The 19,908-nt window shown below is 40.4% G+C and overlaps 1 protein-coding gene across 1 annotated transcript in view; it reads right to left on the bottom strand.

Moving 5' to 3' along the window:
- The window catches only part of MAP1B (microtubule associated protein 1B), a 68,561-nt gene that overhangs the window by 14,948 nt on the left and 33,705 nt on the right, over window positions 1–19,908 (bottom strand). Inside the window, exons 3-4 of the mRNA XM_065662543.1 lie at window positions 7,768–7,850; window positions 3,337–3,477 (exon numbers count right to left, since the gene is read on the bottom strand). Coding sequence (XP_065518615.1) covers window positions 3,337–3,477; window positions 7,768–7,850 — 224 coding nt within the window. The remainder of the gene's footprint in view (window positions 1–3,336; window positions 3,478–7,767; window positions 7,851–19,908) is intronic.

The following is a 19,908-nucleotide window of genomic DNA, read 5'->3' as shown; positions in this document are numbered from 1 at the left end:
TGCCACTGTCTCTACAACTGGCTCATGAGTCTTCCTGCTGCCCCAGTCCCCCTAGAAAAGCCAACAAATATATAAGGGACAAAGCACATCCTCATATCAGGCAGAGAGTAAGGAGAGGAAGCCAGTGTCCTTCCCGGGGCAGCTGTCTTCCTCACCCCTGCTCTCATGGGATATATTCCACTGCACCATCGTTACTGCAATCTTTTTCTGCAGGCTGGCTCCTGAAAAGCCAGCAGCACTCCCACAACAGCACAACTGACTGCAGGAGAGCTTTCAGGAGCACCGCGAAATGAGTTATGCTTCAGAAATGAAAACAGTTACAAGTTTTGTGTTTCAGAGACCATGAGGCACAGGGCCAAAGAAAGAGCCAGGAAAAAATCGTTAGGATTAAAAACGCTCTTGTCATCATTTTGATTTTAAGCTCATGGACCACAAAAGTTGAAGCCTAGAATAACTCCATTAATTTTGACAGTATTTGATAACATACTGGTACCAAAATAAGCTGCTGAAATAAAGGCACAGAAAATAAGTTCTATGCCATAGTATGAAGAGCTGTTTCTGTTCCAGTCTGAGCTAAAAACCAATATTTGATGGTCCCTGATTAGCAGATGAACAAACATGAAAAAGTGTGACATACTTTACACTTTCTCCCAGTTCCAACTTTCTTTTGATTTTTTTATTTTATTTTTTTTAATGACAATTAGGGTAAATGTTGCCCATTTCTGCTCTATTTGCTCTTAACAAAGAGACCACCAAAATCATGTAAACTTCTTTTTTAAAGAAGTAATTCAGACATAGTAAGGCTATATGTCAGTGCAAAATATGCCAGCACTTCATCATGCAGAATAACACAACCTTCTCTGCAGAGAAGTAAGATGTAAGAACAGATTTCATAAAGATGATAGAGATTATGTTACAGCTGAGTAATCTGAAATTCCTGGACCACAGGCTGAATCAGCAGAAGAAATGAATATATAAAAATTTAATTATGTTTGATTGCATTAGACCTCTTCAGGTTTTCGTGTGTGTATGACCCCCTTTCTTCGTGCTATATAATTTATTTTCAGCATTTAAAAATAAGTAAAACTCAAAAAAGATGCAGTGGCTGTTATCCAAAGAAAAATAATCCAGCCAATACCTAAGTAAAGCAGATTTTCTATCTTCCTTTGTCAGCCCTACTCAGTATCCAAACCATTTGACAGGAATATAAATAAATCTCACCAGTATGTCAGATGTGGCTTTGTCTGAAAAGGAGCAATGGAAAAAAAACAAGCAAAACAAAATAAAAAAAAAGAATGCTGAAAAGGATGAAAGATAAGGAAAATAGGAGAACCATTTCTATTGTTTATCGCAGAAATAAGAGAAAGGGGCAGTACAGACCACAGGCCTGAAATAGGTCTAGAATCTCAAGAATACTCCTTATGCTATGTCTCTGATTATCAGGGAGAGACAAAAGTAGTAAATGATCACTTCCTTTGGATAAACAAATCTGAGTCTGTTGCACACATATGTAGATAACTTGAGTACAGACTGTTTCTCATTTTCTGGGCAAATTTTCTGGCTAGATTAAAAAAACATCGTAATACACTAGGCTAATAAATATACTGGGCCAAGGTTTGGGCTTGATCCTCTCCAGTTCATATTGTATCATACTTGGATTTCTGCTTCATACTCCTAAATTCTAATTCTCTTTGCTCCTAAGAGTTGGCACTCATAATGCAGTGTTAAGCTACAGATAGCATAGGACAATGAAAATTTGGAGAAAAATTATTCCAGACATAGATCATATCAGTTAGGAATAGCAAGTTCTGGAATACCTCAGATATGACCTCAATGGATTTGCATTTCAAATGGTGACACCAAGGATATCTACAGTTCAACTGCTTACGCTATTTGATAACACAAAGGAAACCACTGATCATTTTTTTCTAGCCCTATTTTCTAACCTTTTTCCCCATTCATAGACAACCTGAAATTTTCCTGGTAATGGGACCCTTCTTTAAAAAATGTCACATGCACAGACTGCAGTATGGTAAATGCAACCTTTCTTTGCCTTTGTGAAACCTTGTAGAAGCAGTGAGAGCCCAAGGCTTCAGAAGCAAAAAGCTGGAAGCCGACACTTTCAATGAGCCACGCCAGCTGGCTGTTGAGCCTGCTGCCAGCCACAGAGATGGCCAAGTGAGCCTTACTCATAGTCGAAAGGGAGTATGCCCTGTGTACCCACCATTGCAGCAAACCCTTGGTAGCAGAAATGCATTGCCAATCACCGCCTCTCTGCTTTCCAGGCAACAGTTTAATTTCCTAATGATAATGGTAAGATTTGCCCCTAGGTTTTGCATATAGTCATAAAGTAGTAATGTGTTGCTAACTAATCAGAGATGCAAGGAGCTTGGGTTTGGAACTTCTTAAGAAAATAACTAACTCAGCATACTGCTAGTGAATTTCAGGCGTCATGCATATTTCAGAGAGCAGGAACCCAGCTCTTTCTTTAACCTACAACCATACACTGAACAAAGAGGCTTTAAGAACAGGATCAAATGAATACAATAAGGTCATGTTGGAGCTATGCAAACTTGACTTTTTCAGCACTGAACTTTCAAATTTCATTCCACCGACACGCACCTAATGAATTTTGGAAACTAAATTCCTAGGGATGCAGCCATATAGTTTATTTAAATATATACTTATGCAGCAGCCAAATTAAGTGTGACAGCTTGTTTACTATGGTTTCCTCCCCTGTGGGAGCTTTCAGACACAGTACATTAAGCAAGACAGCAAAACAACAAGTCATGAAACAAACAGCAGTAAGTACTGGCATACTTTATACGTATCTTTCTGGTACGTAAAAATCACAAGATTTACTGGCCAAATATTTAACACTACTATAAAGAACCCAAGCAGATAGATCATGAAAAAAACCTGACAGTTATTCCTACAGACAGCCTCTATCTTATTTAATGTCACCTATTACTTAGCTGCCACCAAGAAAGAACCTGGTGTCAATCTGCCTGCTGTGTATGTGCACCTTAGATAAATAAAAAGTATATTTTAAACACAACACTGTCTCCTTCCATTGTCCAAAGGTTTCTTGATTTTATGGTTTTGGAATTTATAGTGTAATTTCCCAAATTAAAATTTAATTATTTTGGTAAGCAATTTACATCAAATCTAAAGTCAATTAACAAAATGTTTTGAAAGAGAGCCTATACTGAAGAGTAAAGAGCATCAGGATCAGGCTGACAATGATAGCTCTACCAACACAGAGGGCCATTTTTAATCTTCTAGAAACCTCTGCCACCACATGACAATGCGCGGAAGACACTTTTCTGAACACACCTCTTGATCTGTGAAGATCTCAATGAAGTTCTGGAAGGAGAAGGACCCTGACTGAAGAATGAGTTCTCCTGTGTTTTCAAAGCATTGTCCGGTCAGTACAAGGAGCTTGTGTCTTGCAGCATCTGTGATCATTAGGCGCACCTAAAGTGAAAGAGAGAAATACATCAATAATGGGAGTTACCACGTGTTTCTATATTCTACTGAGAATGCGCAGGTCTTCTCTCCTAACTTAAACCATATTTTGCACCAGGATCTCCCAGGACTGTTGAAACAAATTATAGTACTGTTTACGAAAGACAAGTAAAAGAAAGGTGCAAAATGGAAAGAAGGAAGAAGAAGAAACAATTTGAGAGGAGGTCTGATGAATAAACCAAAGTAATGACATGGAAAAGAAGAGCAAAGAGCAGAACAGAATAAAATCTGAATAAACCCCCCCAAACTTTTTCCATAAAAAAAGCATATTCCTTGTATAACTCAGTGAATCTTAATAGCACTGTCAGAACAGCCATACCAAGTAAACTGTATCCCATGTGTTAATGAGGGTCAACCACATGTGTCAGACTCAGTTTTTGGAAGGCTGCTTTTCTTTTCCCAGAGTACGGCATTACTTGACTTTCAGCTGTGAAAACATCACTAAAAAGTAACAGCCACAAATCACACATAAGAGTGTCATATGTAGGCTGTCTTCCTGTTGTAGAAAGGTAAGGGACAATTCTGCTATCACAAATTTGAACTTTAAGCACCCATACACAGTCACATGCACCATTTACATCTCGTGATGGACTGACTATGAACACTGTAAGTTTTAAAGTGTGTCAACCCAAGACCTTTTTCAATATACAGGAGTAAATTAAGTGGATGTCTGACAGCACAAATGAGCTTGCTACTGCGAAATAAATGTCTTATGCATTTCAAAATAACTATTTTAAAGCTCATTACTTTACTTGAGCCTCACTACAGCTCTAATAATTCCTGTTTCCACCCTAGAAGGAGATTTACTTGCATGCTAACAGAAATCCATATATTCAGTATATTTCTTTTGGCTGAACAAAACCTAAGTTTAAGAACAAAACTAATCAAAACCTGTGTAAGATTCCGTATTGTTGAGTAAATTTTTGCAAATTCTTTGGAAGTCTTGTCCAACACTGAAAAATCAATTCAGCCTACAGTAAGGGATGAATTTCAAGTGCACGAATTCCTCTGTTTAAGGAGGAATTAAGTTAAACCAGAATTGTGATTCCAGAGCAAGGCTATCCACGTACTAAATCAGATGAGCAGAGTCCATGTGGAGCAACTCCACATCGTATTGCACCCAAGCTTCATCTCCATGGAGAAGACATAATCACCTCGGTTCTTGTATTCTGTCAGATATTTATATTGATTGTTAAGCAATCACTTCTGCTAAATAATTCCTGCTTATACCAGCAAGGCTGAGCCAGAAAAGCTTGACCTGAATCTCTCCTGAACAACTCATGTTTTCAGTGCAAGTAGAAAAGAGACACTGAACAGTAACTACATGAAAGAAGATCCCAACTCCACTACATTTTCTTTGTTATATTATTAAATAAGTGATACTGAGCATCAGAAAGTTCCTTGAATAAAACACAGAGCTAATGGTGGTCTGTCGCTAACTGCATTAAATAATGCTAAATTCAGCAATATTCTTGCTGGATGGAGTATATCCATTTTATTTCAGACAAAAATACAGATAAGTGCAGACGGCTGATGTGTGTTACTCAAATCTTGTCTGCTTTAGCTGTATTAAAACCATAAAAGAACTGCCTTCCTCTTCCATGTTTTCTCTTGTTGCTGGCAGTGGTGCTGGACAGTCTGCCAACTTCTGTGTAAACTCACCAGGTTTTCCAACAACGGAATTATTTCCTGACTTGTGAATCACTGATAAGTGACTGTCACGTAGCTTCCCTTTAACCTATTTTGTAAATCGATGATTAAATACATTCTGCAGAGCTAGCAAACTATGGCAACAAAAAGAGTAAATAAATGCTAATAGATTACAGAGCATAATGTATGACACACAGGGAAGACCTTCAAGAGACACATAAATTCTGTGTCTGGGTATAACCAAGGCTTCCCGAAGGAATGGGTGTAAACTGGAGCATAGGAAGTTCCACGTTAACATCAGGAAGAACTTCTTTACTGTAAGAGTGACAGAGCACTGGAACAGGTTGCCCAGGGGGGTTGTGGAGTCTCCTACACTGGAGATATTCAAGGCCCGCCTGGACAAGTTCCTGTGTGATGTACTGTAGGTTACCCTGCTCTTGCAGGGGGGTTGGACTAGATGATCTTTTTAGGTCCCTTCCAACCCTTGGGATTCTGTGATTCTGTGATTCTGTGACTACCAGAAGTTTGTCTCCTGATTTCAAGACTGCTGATTTCTGAAGAAATACTGCAAGGTGATGATTCTGTTCAGCTCCACCTGAACAGAATTTGCTTGAAGTCCCAAACTGTTTGAAGGAAGCAGACAGTAAGATGTAGGCTCAGTTAAAATGGATGTAAAGATGAAGGGTGAACAGACAGGAGTGTTAGCTGATCAACAGTTTCCCAGACTAACAGTACAGTTGCAGGAGGGTTTGAGCAACAGAATGGGGACTTCTTAGGAAGGAAGTAACTTTTCATGGGGGTTTCAGAAACTTGTTTTCTTTGGGAAACTACAGAATCTCTCTCTTTGTGCCTCTCTTCTGGGAGGTATTTTGGCATTTGATTTGAATATGACAGGAGCTGTGGGCAGGGCCACGCTCTAACTACCAGTATGGCTATTGCCAGGCAGATTAGCAGGAATTTCTTTTAATGTCATCTTTGATTTTCCTGAATAGAAAGATTCAAGTCCTCTTGTGGTGAAGTCTGAGCTCCATGGTAGATCAGTGTCCCCAGGTACAACCTGGAAATATCTTGATATATGAAACTAAGTTTTATATTTGCCATAATGAGCAAAGCATGACTATTAGAATCATAGAATAGTTAGAGTTGGAGAGGACCTTAAGATCATGTAGTTCCAACCACTCTGCCATGGGCAGGGACATTCCAACCTCCAATTTAATTCTTCTGCCTCTTTCTTACAGTCTTTTTCTGGCTTGTGTTCAGTTAGCATCTCACTTAGCCAGCCAAGGTAAATCTCAGCTTGTAACTTCTGGCTGTAACCAGTTTGGCCAGATGAAGGTGAAGAAAAGATTGCCTCCCACAGTCTAGCAAGAGGAGATTAACAGTAACCTAGCCAAACATCTTCCAGAGCCCAAAGAGTAAAGAAGTCATTAATGGGCCTCATACTGTGCTGTTCTATATGGTCATCCATCAAAGGTATGACAAGCAACAGCAACAACAGCAAGAGAAAATTGATTTCCCTACTTTGTCTGTTCTTTTGGCTCTTCCCTCCTCCACACAATCACATCGCAGCTTTTTACTCTGAATGTCTGAGTCTATTAAGAGGTGCTATCCAGCTGCTCCTCATCAAGTACCTCTAAAGGCTTATAAGAGATTTTCAAGCATAGGGGTTTTTTTAGTAAATAAGCTGCCATTAACTAAGGTGAATTACTTATTCCAACTTAAACAACTGCAGAAATTTCATTTCAGAGTACTTCTTCCTTTCTTTTATTTTTCAACCATCACTGAAGGCTGGTAACAAAATAGATTTTTCATTATGTACTACAAGCACAGCTGCTTCATTTCCCAACAGAAATGGTACTATGACAGTGCTCTCCAGCACAGGCTGGCAATGCAATTATCCCTGTTCTTTCAACCTTCAGTCTCACTAGCTAAATCTGTCAATTTTGTTTTTGAGCTATGTGCCCCTTTCTTTGACTCTACTCTAATGAACTCTAGTGAGTTCATAAGGAATTCATATGGAATACCTCTTCTGAGTACTCTCCAGAGTCTGTCGATCATGCCACATGCTTTTTGAAGGACAGATAGATCAACCTAGAATCATCACCACATAGCTGATAATTCTTCTTAAAGACCTAAATTTGTCTCAGGGTACTTTCAGGAACTTTCTTCATGTGTAAAATAGGCATCCCAAGCTACCAAACAATAAAGGAATAGAAGAAAAGTAGATACAGTTTCACTACAACTGCTTTCACTTAAGAAGGGAATTTGGTGCACTATGAAATAATGAATACTGAGATCAGAGTTGTGTTTCTGTCCTATGCCTCTGACGTTTTGTCAGGAGTCTGGAAAAACAGGGAGAAAATCTAAGGGTGACTGACGTTTTTTGCGGCTTTTGCTCCAAACATGTTCTTTCATCCACAGTCAGGACCTACTTTTACTCTGCTAAGACTCTGAAAGACGTATTGGGGTTTGCCAGTCACGAAGCTGCAAGGCAGTAACTGATACCCAAGAATACATCTCTTTCTCTGCTCTGATCCTGTCCACTCCATGGATTTTTTACGACCCATGCAATTAATATTTCTGACTTACCTCAGTACTAACTGCTTCATCTGAGGGATTGATCAGGACTACAGTTTCTAAGACATCACTTCTGTGGTGAAGAATCTTCTGACCTGCAAGAACAAAGAGAAAGGAAAAAACAAGTAAAGAAATGTAATTCGACCAGTATGGTTTAAACCAGTACTTCCCATGAGCTTGTTGTACATCCTGTTCTGTGATGGCTCTCTGGTCGCCCAGAGCTTTGCACGCTGGCCACCACAGCTGCTGTACAGCTTATGTCTTCAGAAACACCTGTGTCTTGTGGTCCTGTGAGCCAGAAACACCACTATGGGAAATTCAAGGTAATGAAAACCAACTGGCAACTGCACCAAGCCCTGTTTCTTCCTCCTGGCTGGGGGAGTCCCTGTAACTCACCGTGGTCTCACAGAGCTGGTGTGGCCAGGGACTGGAGTAACCATCACCAGCCGAGCATCTGGCCCTGTATTTTCACATATATACACCACAGATATAGCTGAGATTACACAGTCCTGTAACATGCCCAGGTGACTTTAACTGAGATTTTCCAGCAACTATCAGTGGCTTAGCTGCAGCAGCAGGAAATGTGCTGCACGCTTCCCTGGCAAGAAGCAAAGTGAATATTTGGGCTCTATACTGCTCTGCCACTATGGCTGATGAGCACAATCTGTGAGACAAGCAAAGGAGCCCAGGGTGTCCTTGCTGCCCACCACAACCAGTGCCATCCCGCATGACACTCTGTGCTCCATGTCATACACTGTGGTTGTGCTCCTGAACCAAGCATACCCCATGCAGAACTCAGGTCCCTGGCCGCACCAGACAAACCAGGTGATAGCCAGGACCCACCCTGCCAAAACTCCCCTTTCAGCCCTCAGTTAATACCGATTGACATGAGGATGCTGTGAGAAATTGTGTGTGATGGTGGTCAGACACTTGCCATGCTGCCCTGCTTCATCTTCCTCCTGCTTACAAAAACCGTGGCAAGCAATGTTAGGCAACAAGAGTGAACGGGTGTACAAATAACAGCTAGTTCCTGAATGAATAACGTCTGGACAAGACTGGTGCAGCCTCGCAGCCCACTGGCTTTCATACTTAGCAGTCTGTCTCCGTATTTAATAGTGATATTCATCTGACTGGGAGTGGATGCCAGGAAAACACAACAGAACCCTTGACATTTTTTTTTTCTTATGTAAATTGGCAAGTTCTTATCGGGGTCTCTTTCTGTGAGAACTGCAGTGAGATTAATTAGCAGCCACACTGTCATTCAGAAATCCAGACTGGTAATTAGAACAAAAAAACCATAAGAGCTGTCCCTTCTGAGCAAACCACTCGGTGCCATATTAACTAATTAAAATAAATAATTACGCTTAAAGGGACGCACAAGGGACACAGAACAAGTCACCTATTTGCCAGCTTCAAAATACTCCCCTGTAAAAGAAACATAAAATGACAAAGCTGAGAACAGGCACGCTGAAAGGATCTCTGCATTCCTGGGAGCACCAGGCGGCTGGGGCAGCCTGAGAGGGTGGGCAGCCAGCCTTTCCCACACCGCCTGGGTGCTGCCCCAGCAGTGAGCCTGCCTGCACCAGCGATGCCCTCCTCCTTGCCCTGCCTGCACCCTTCCTGCCTTCCTCCTCCTTGCCCACTAACCTCACTGTGTGCTGTGTCCTTTGCTGTTGCTCTGGGGAAGGTCTGCATTTATATTAAGAGCTTAGAATCAATTGATAGAAAATGAAGGAGAAGGAAAAAAACCCTAAATGTTCTCAAGTAAAACGTGAGATGGGGTTGTCGGTTACTCTTTTATGCATGACAGTGCCCAGAGACTTGTATGTAATAATCTAATTTGTTTTAAGAAACACAATTTTCTTAACATCTTTTTTTTTTTTTTCTTGTTATATATACTGCATTGAAAGAAGGAGAAAGACTGTCTATTACAAACGGGGAGGAGGGCAGGTCTCCCACTGCAGCTTCCAGTTCTGGCATTATCATCTGTAATTCAATTTATTTTTTGTAGCTCTGCTTCCTTGCCTAACAGGAATGCATATATAAGGCTACATTCAATAAAGCATCCAGATGGTTCTGTTACCACAGACTCCTTTAGAAGATGCTCTGTGATCTGATATTTTAGTTATTCTGCAGATTTCCCTCAAGAGATTAGGCAGAGTTTATTGAATCTAGTCTTTACCCTTGGTAAGGAAACAAAAGAAATTGCCACCCTTTAGTTTCCACAGAGATTTCTCCCTTAACATTTGGTGACAGAGAGCACACATTTTGCTTCAGGCCAGACTAAGCTTCATACATGATTAGACATTAACACATTAAACACAGGTAAAAAAGAAATGCAATTAGCCACATGCAAGCTCGACAAAGATGCTGTGTCCACTTTGAAGCACCCACTTTGGATTTCACTTAAGCTGCTCCAAGGTGTGTAGCAGCAAGAGATTTGACCTGAGGAGTTGCACCTCCTGCTGACCAGCACCAGCGGTGGTCACTTACATCCTATTCACCCATGAGTCAGACACCCAGCCAGTCTCAAGGTGCATGGCTTCATGCACCTTGAGACTGATTTCCAGGGGCAAGCATAGAGGTCTGCACCCTATACACTGCGCTTGCTCAGAGCTGCATGTGTGACTGCCTCCCTCTTTGATGCCTCAGCATCAGCATCAGCATGTGTTACTGCTTATCACACAGCTTGGGGGGACCTGGTGCTCGCAAGGGTGAGTCACTATGAGGGCTCCCACCCCATGTGAAACTGGAGAAGTTTATGGCTACTTGCTGATATCAACAACATGGCTGCTGACACCTGCAAACCGTTGATATCCCATGTCACTACTTGGGAAATAAAAACATGCATCTTTAAAAAAATTATGTACAGTTTTGTAAGAATGACACAGGCTTACTGCCCCCCGTGATCCCTTGAGACACTCCGATACAGTGAAGGGAAGTCTCCCATGGGAACAGTTTTATCAAACACGCAAACTGTCAGAGTGTGAGAGCAGAAACCAGCGACAGCATTTCACAAACTGGAAAAAGACTGTGACTAACTAAATTACAGGTGGAGAGGGAGAATCTGAGACTTGTGTAGAAGATCCGTGGTTACTTTATATTGACTTTACTGGATTTTTGCAGCCCATCAGTACACATTTGACAAGATACTTCTGAGAGTGTCAGAGGAAGGAAGGAATGAAGAAACGTCCAGGTTGCACAGAAGTGGCTGGGTGAACAGGTTTTACCTGCTTACTGATTCTAGAAAGCAAGTCAAAGTCTCACCTAAAGACTTCCAGAAAAGAATATTAATCTTGTCTGGAAGAAATCAAATATCTGCACATACTTGATTTTATTAAGTAAAGCTTTACAGTAAAACCAGATATGAATAAAGAGTTTTTGCAGCTGTTTGATTCAGAACCAGAGCAGAGAGGAGAAGTAAACAGTGTATGACAATTGCTTAAAGGGAAATTTCCATATGTATCATCTGAGTTCCTATGGCCATAGGATACTATTGCTCCACAACTCAGCCAAATATCAATGGCAGTTATAGTAGTACTATTAAGATGGGGATGGTGTTACTAACATTTCCTAGGGAAGTGACTGAACAGACTTCTAATTTACATAGTTGATCTTTACAAGCCAATCAAGCAGCATGATCATGGGGCCCACTTTTAACAATGTTTATGTTACATTTACGCAAACACAAAATGTAATGGCAAAGGAAAGCATTTTTTCTTTCGGGAAAAAAAAAGGGGGCTTTTTGCCTAGCCAACAGTAATGAAATAACCCATAAATTTTAGATAATTTCAAACTCCTAATTGTTTCACCTACTTTTTCAAGTGGGGACTTAAGATTTATCTTCCAAAACAGACATGTTAACCTTGTGTTCAGCAGGGTTACTGATGTTATCAACAGAGAATCCGGAGTTCTGGATTAGTGATTATTTGATGGTTGCTATTTCTTATACTTACCAAATAAATCTATTTTTCCTTGTTTTCAACACAAAGATCAACAGGCATAAGTTGTCAAATGATGCTATAATTGTGACCAGCCCCCAGACCTCCCCACTGTCAACCTGGAGGCACTAAATTACAATGATTCCAGACCAAGGAGAAAGGATCAGGATTCACTTTTACAGATTATCAATTATCTGAAGAAATCTTGCATAAATGATAAGGAGCACTCCATCCCCTTCACCTTCTCTGTTGAGACAGGGCCACCAGAGAACATTAAGTTTCCTTGACATAAACTACAAGCTGGACAAATAGGCAAGAGTACAGCATTAAACAAGGTAGTGAGTTTTACGGAGTTGCCAAAGCAAATTCTTATGTAAGAATCTGCAGTTCTTTATCTGCAAGTAAGAAGAAAATTATTTGCAGACTTGATGGAGAAATGGCTGTATAATGATCAGGCACTGAACTACAAGCGCTGAACTTCAGAAAACCTCTTCTAGAAAGCCCTGAAAGTGATGCCAGCAGCTGCAGAGGCTGATCAGTCAGTCTTCTAAATAGCTGACACGATGCAGAGTGCGTAACACAGGCATAACTCCATTTACGTCAGAGAAGACAGATTCACTGCCTCCGGTGCTTAATTCAGCCCAATGACTTCTTAAATCTAAGCTGGGTGCAAGGAAGATATAGTCATTTTTCCAGCAAGAACTCTCATATATGTACAAATAATAGAGTACTTTACACATTTCTGGGTGAAAATAAAATCCATATACCTACTAGGATGCTGAGTTAGTGTGACAGCTGTGAAGAAAAAGTCAGCTCTACTAACATTGCTGAGCCCTCTGATGGGGACAAAGATTTGAAAGAGTGACACTGACTGCAAGGAGTTACTGTTTTACTTGTGACTATTTAAACCTGCCTCCTCTGAACACAATGGTTAGTTCAAATTCATATCTAATGTTAGATGTTTTTTATAAGAATTATGTCTCAAAGTTAGATTAATCTTTCTTGCATCTGATCTGCTGAAATACTGAACTGTGTTGTGACGCTGCAGGAGGCATAAATCTGTGTTTTATCTTCTCCTTTCATAAATGGAATTCATATTCAAGTTTCATATGCTTCAGCTGCAGCCTGGTGATTGTTAAATGTTTTTCCTACTCACATTTGACTTGAAAAAATTTATTAACTACAAGTCCTGAGAGGCAATGTTGTGCATGTTGTAATTTAGGATTTTTAAGCTCACGTTTATTTAATGAAATAAGGCTTGCATATATTTCATTTCAGCTGTTGGACAAGTTCCTATCTGTCAGGTCTCGTTTGAGTTTCTACTTCCAGGTAATAAGAGAGCCCTGAAAGTGGAAGGCTAAACAGAAGATAATGATGCAGCCTGGACAGTAACTGCAAGACTCAACCTCTATTTATTGTACACTAACCCAGTCAACTAATTGTTGCTCAGGACTGTGAGGGAAAGCAAGCTGACCTGTCTGCATGAATATTCATAGCTGAATTCATATTTTCTGCCTCAAACTTTAATCTCTAATACTGGCAGGCTTATGAACAGAGTGTGCTAGGAGCTGCTGCAAGAACTACAGGTATTCATAGGGGACTTCGCCCCTCTGTTGACCCATTCCATTCAAATCTCCTGAGGTAAATTTAAGGCATTAAATCATGTTTCCACACACCCTGTTTATCAATAGATTAATGGTATCAACTTTTCACACTAAATATTGATTTCTTGCACTATTTGCCAACTTCATGTGACATCTAATTTGTTTTCAAAACACAGCCATTTATCAAATGGAAACAAACTGCTGGCCTTTCACTCCCATCTGTTACTGACAGGGGCAAATTATTACCCTCAGCTGTCACTCCTCACCTTCAGAAACAATAGTTTTTGCCTAATTCTTGATGTTTTACAATTTCAGGGCTCTCTGAAAGACTGATAAAGTATTGCAAATCTCTTCAGAACAAAGCAGTCCTAAAAAAAATACTCTGAAAAAAAAGTTGAAGCAAATCAGTCTGAAGCACACTGACAATGAAAGTTTGTATGCTGTATTTTAATGCCTACTGAAATAGGTTTGTCTCCAGAAAAAGCAGATATGCCACAAAAACTGAACAAAGTACCCCAGGGATTTTCTTATCAATTTCACTGAGACTCTGGACAGGAGTGAAAGTTAATCTAAGATTGCTGAAGTCCTCAATAAAATCAAACGGAACAAGAAGACACCTGCTGTTTATGTACTCAACTTGCAACAACAGTGGAATCCAATGCTTCTGACAAATGGGTTCACCCTTGACTTGGCTTAAGTAAAAAATACATGTAGCAGTCACACAACAGCACCGATCTGTTCAATGAGTTCAGCTACAAGTTACTGGTATTGAGAATTAAAATTCACTACCAACAGGGAAAAGTCAAGCCTCTTCTTGAAGTGAGTTAGTGTCTTTAATTACTGGAATACTTCTTTGATCAGAAAACCAACCTTCCTCATCCATCCTGCTATAATCAATTATTCCCAATACCTAAGATTTCATACTTTTGGGGGAACTACCCAATATCCTAACCAGTTGCTGTGCAGATAGTGGGTCCCTGGCAGCAGTCTTTGCTTTCCCATTTGATGCCTAATTGTTGCTGTAGTCAGGCATGCCTGTCCCTGAACTCTGCTGTTTCTGTCTTTTCTTGACCTGTGTCGTTTGCAATCCACATGGTAGACCAAGCTCAAATCCCAGAAGCCTTGTCTGTCGCTGTTTGGCAGCACTGCAATTTCAGTGAGTGGGTGGCAAACAAAGGACATAAATCTGAACTGGCACAGCTGGAATTACACATTGCAGACAGGTGAGTGCAGCTTTATTACCCTGCACTAAGATTTGATTTCCTGTTGCAGGAGTTATAGGAAGTAAATAAAAAAAAAAAAACCAAACCCAAAAATGTGTTGATAGAGCAGAGCAATTTAATATCTGGTCAGAAAGAGATGGAAGAGTGATGGCTGTTTACTAGAGGGCCATCATGCCTTGCTCAATAGCATGGCTGTAAGTCAGTGTGGGTTTGAGAAGCCAACACCCCATCCTTGTCCCCATGGGACACCCCAGTGTCTGACATGGGCTTTCCCCTATAATTATTCACCCAAAGTCACCATCTCCCTCAGGATTCACCCTTCCAACCTTGAAATAACAGGCTTCAGAGAAAGCTAGAAGACTGCTGCACTCATCAATATGGAAATATTCGTATGTGCCTATATGTCTTATCCTTCAATTGTTTTGCCCTTAAAACCTTTTTATATAAATTGTATAATCTTTTCCATTATTTTCAAGGCAATATGTAGCACTTGCTAATGCTCCATATATTAAAAAAAAAAAAACCCACAAACAAACTTAGGATCTTCCTTCAAAATATTCGTAATTATGAATGGCTTCCTCAAATGCTATTTTAAATCTTGTTTAGGAACATTTCCACATATTGGTTTTATAGATTAAAACTCTGCGTACACTGTGGTCTCTGAACAACTACTTTCACAATGAAGTTTATCTTTAGAACACATGTGAAAGGTGTGAAAAGGTTTTAACCCCATAAATAGAAACAGGGAAACAATATCCAAGGTCATACAGAAACATATACCTGAATCTTTAGAGACCAAACAGAATGCTGCAGCTACACAACCTTTTTGTTGTGAAAGGTAGATCACTGTGTTGTGCATTAAAAAACACTGAATACTTAAAAAGCAATGGATAATGGGTTATTGTTTCTTTTGACTGCTTCCCAGAGCTAAAGTTCTTCTATAAACCACTTGCCTGGCTATTTAAAAAATCATAGAAATTTGTCCTATATAGGCAAAAGCAAAGCAACTTAATCTTTTCCTCTCTTAGTTTTTGTATTTCATAAACTTAAGACAAGCAAGTAGGCAAATATGAGACTCACTGTAAGCACTCGTCTTGAGTTACACATCTCTGTTACAAGTAGTAATCTTCAAAAGCTGTTAACAGCAAGTTAGCAAATCGATGTTGTGTATACTATGGTCAGACCTGTATGTTTAGGCTTTAATCTTCTCATTGTCTCACATTAACCTCTTGCCTACCCTTAAGTCTTAAATGCATAGAAAATGGCAAGGGCATCTGTATGATACACTGCAGAACTGATCCATGGACCTGGAGCTTTAATTTTCATCTGCACAGCACATTGCCCTGGTACTGCATAGAAAATGGCAGCCAACAGGCACAAACAACGGGAGACTGCAGTGATGCAGAGCTGACTCATCAGTCCTGAAGGTCAGTGGAAGTCCTCGTCTGAGCCTGCGTTTGGGAGTGTTACTAACCAGGAAAAAGTAAGAGAGCTGCACAACCTTAGCCCTTCCAGAAAGAATTTTCTGTTTAGAGAGAAAGAAATTTTTCCTTTTACCACTGGAAAACACCTCAGACCCAGAAACTAATCATGAACAGAACAGACCATTTCTCGCTATAATTTGTTTGCAATAGTCCCCACAATGTGGTATTTTAACTTCGCACAGAAGAAAAGGAATCTCTTTCACATCCTAACTCAGTGTTAACTGTCAAATAGCCAAACACAATCTTATTTGGAAAAAATACTGCTTCTTTCTCAATACGTCTGTGGCTTATTACTCACAGTCCACTCTTTATCGAACACTACCATGTACCGTAATTCACAAGATGAGTTAGAAGCTTCAGTGTTCCTTTGCTATACCAAGTGCCAAGTATATTCACATTACAAACAAAACCATTTACTGGGCTGTTAGAGATGCTAAGCAAATTTGTGCATCAAGGGAAAAGTGCTTGGGACTTCTTCCAAGGGCTGCTTTTTATGGAAAACAAATATCAGATTTGTTTTGATCTTAATTACAACAAAATACGATTGTGTCAGTCTGCATTAAATGACAGTTTCTAACTCAAATCCAAGTGCATTCCATAGGAAAACTGCCACTGAGATCAGTGAGGAATAGAAAAGGTTTTCTGTTTACTTTGTGGTGTTCTATGATGTGACTACAGAACTGATGGAAAAGGGAAGAGCTACAGACATCATCTACCTGGACTTGTGCAAAGCTTTCGACACCGTCCCACACAACATCCTTGTCTCTAAATTGGAGAGACATCAATTTGATAGGTGGACCACTCAGTGGATAAAGAACTGGCTGGATGGCCGCACGCAGAGTTGTGGCCAACAGCTCAAAGTCCAGCTGGAGATGGGTAATGAGTGGTGTCCCTCAGGGGTCAGTGTTGGGACGAATCCTGTTCAACATCTTTGTTGGATACATGGACAGTGGGATTGGGTGCGCCCTCAACAAGTTTCCCACGTCACCACACTGGAGGGAAGGGATGTCACACACAGGGACATTGAAACAGTTGAGATGTGGGCAAGTACCAACCTCATGAAGTTCAACCAAGCCAAGTGCAAGGTCCTGTACATAGGTCGGGACAATCCCAGGCACAGCTACAGACTGGGCAAAGAAGAGATTCAAAGCAGCCCTGCGGAGAAGGACCTGGGGGTGTTGGTTGATGAGAAAATGAACATGAGCCGGCTGCAGTGCGCGCTCGCAGCCCAGAAAGCCAACCGTATCCTGGGCTGCATCAAAAGGAGCGTGACCAGCAGGTCGAAGGAGGTGATCCTGCCCCTCTGCTCTGCTCTCGTGAGACCTCACCTGGAGTATTGTGTGCAGTTCTGGTGTCCTCAACATAAAAAGGACATGGAACTGCTGGAACAAGTCCAGAGGAGGGCCACGAGGATGATCAGGGACTGGAGCACCTCCTGTATGAAGACAGGCTGAGAAAGTTGGGGCTGTTCAGCCTGGAGAAGAGAAGGCTGCGTGGAGACCTCATAGCAGCCTTTCAGTATCTGGAGGGGGCCTATAAGGATGCTGGGGAGGGACTCTTCATCATGTACTGTAGCAACAGGAGAAGGGGTAATGGGCTTAAACAGGCGAAGCTCAGATTAGATACATGGAAGTTCTTTACTCTGAGGGTGGTGAGGCACTGGGCATAGGCTGCCCAAACAGGTGGTAAATTTTCATCCCTGTGTTCAAAGCCAGGTTGGACAGAGCCTTGGGCAACATGGTTTAGTGTGAGGTGTTCCTGCCCATGACAGGGGGTTGGAACTTGATAATCTTAAGGTCCTTTTCAACCCTAACTATTCTATGATTCTATGATTATAAATATCTGATGTTGAAAAGAAGATAGGGAACATCAGCATCATGTTTGTTCTTAATGGAATTTAAGCAAGTAGCCAAGATCATTCCTGTGTTTGAAAGAAAAACAAAAGCAACCTCCGTTAAATGTACTTTACTCCTTTTCAAATGTTGCCATTGCTAAAACTTCCTTTTTTACATCTTTTTATTTTACTTTCCTGTGCTGCAGTGTTGGCTGTACCATTCTGCAATCACCATCCTGACTCAAGAGCAGACTCTGAAGGTTGCTCAGAGGTTTTTTCTTTTCTCTGCAGCACACTGTGCAGATGCTTCCTTGCACTTCACCACAGCTTCCACCTTCATATGGCAAGTGGAGCAAAGCATCATCAGGGAAAAGCTGATGTAAATGCAAAATGTGTAACAAAGGGATAAATACTGCAGTGACTATTTCAGGAAAAAATATTTCCGTAGTATGCCTTTTTATTTCAAAGACATCACTACTTGAATGCATTTTTAGTGTTTTACTCCCTCCTTTCAGGAGCAAGTCTCTCGATTTTGATAATATCAAAAAGTCTCTGTTAAAGTTTCCAATCTGCCACAGCCTACCTGCTAGTGGGTTTTCATCACTGTGGCAGCTGAAGTAGAAACAAAGCCCCAGTTAAAATCCTCTGGGAGATATTTCTGATCTTGAGGTCACTACTGCTTATGCAACTTACTTTTAACTTCATCTGCCATTTTTGTCAGAAGTCAGACAAGTCAATACAACCTACGAGAGTTTCACACATGGGGAATGCATTCTTTTCCTCGAGCACATTTTCTTTGACATGTATTTATTAAAGTTTCTCAGTTTATATATAATTTTTATCCTTCCTCCTAGTTCAAATCAGAGGAGGATTTCACTGTCTTGGCAGCCTATGAATAATGAACGACAGATCTGTTTGCAAGCATGAAGGGCTGATGCAGGGAGCCTTGCACTGCAGGTTAGACAATTTTGCTGGATATAAAATTATTTAAGGTTGAATCTTCATACAGTCTGGTAATGAATAAGTTTTCTTGTGGAAAAAACCCACAGTTTATAACCTATCCTTGATAGTTGCACTGTAACATTTATTTTTCATATATATATATATACATACATACATAAAAATTCCTAGTTGTTTACCAAAATAATGTCTTAAACATGATCTACCTCGAATTTCAAACACTGTGAAGTTCTTTCACAAATAACGTCACAGCTTTATTACTGTTTCCCGAACAAATCACACAATAATAACAGCTGTATTACAGTGGAAAAGTTGAATTTTTTAGTATTTGGGTTTACTTTTGTGTGGTTTAGAAACTTGTCATTCTGTTAAGCGTATTATTGCTATCAACTAATGTACCAGCTGCAGAATATCCCCGAGCCTCTGCAACCACTGCAAAAGCTAACACGATGCTCTATTTGCAAGCCTTTAATGAGAACTAGGTTTAAGCTTTTCCCCTGGCAACCATCTGGCTTCCCAGCTCCATGGGACAACTTGCCCAAAGCTTTTATTTTGCTTTACGTATAGTCAGTGAAAAAAGCCATGACAATAAGCAGTGTTGCTAATCAATTTCTGGATGTGAATTCCTTGTCCTATCCTAGCAGCAACTGCTTTCCCCGTCTGAAAGAGCAGAGCAATTGTTCTGCCTGAAGACAGAGATCTTGCTCTGCCAAGAGCAAATCACTTGAAAACCTGAAAACACCTTCATCCTCTGATTCTTTACTGGATGTGTGTAATTCTCCACCGTGATGCAAACTGCAAATGTAATATGAAATCAATTGCCTCTGCATGCAATACAAGCAAGTACTATTAATTAATTACAGGTTTTATAAAGAAGAAAATGAGAAGGCGCACCTGCCAGCTAGATGTTTCAACACAAAGGGAAGATTCATTTCTGGAATTAAAACAAGCCATAAATAGTCCCCCCAGTCTTTGGCCTTTAATTTTCTGATGATGCGCTTAAGTACAACCAATGTGACTACATTATGAGACTGAAAAAGTCAATTTTTTCTATAATAAATACGTCAAAACAGGAAAATAGGAAGAGAGGGAAGAAATGAAAAGTGT

Source organism: Lathamus discolor, chromosome Z, assembly GCF_037157495.1.
Source record: "Lathamus discolor isolate bLatDis1 chromosome Z, bLatDis1.hap1, whole genome shotgun sequence".
Lineage (NCBI taxonomy): Eukaryota > Metazoa > Chordata > Aves > Psittaciformes > Psittacidae > Lathamus > Lathamus discolor.
The sequence above is the reverse complement of the archived record's forward strand: the minus strand, read 5'-3'. Positions and strand labels throughout refer to the sequence as shown.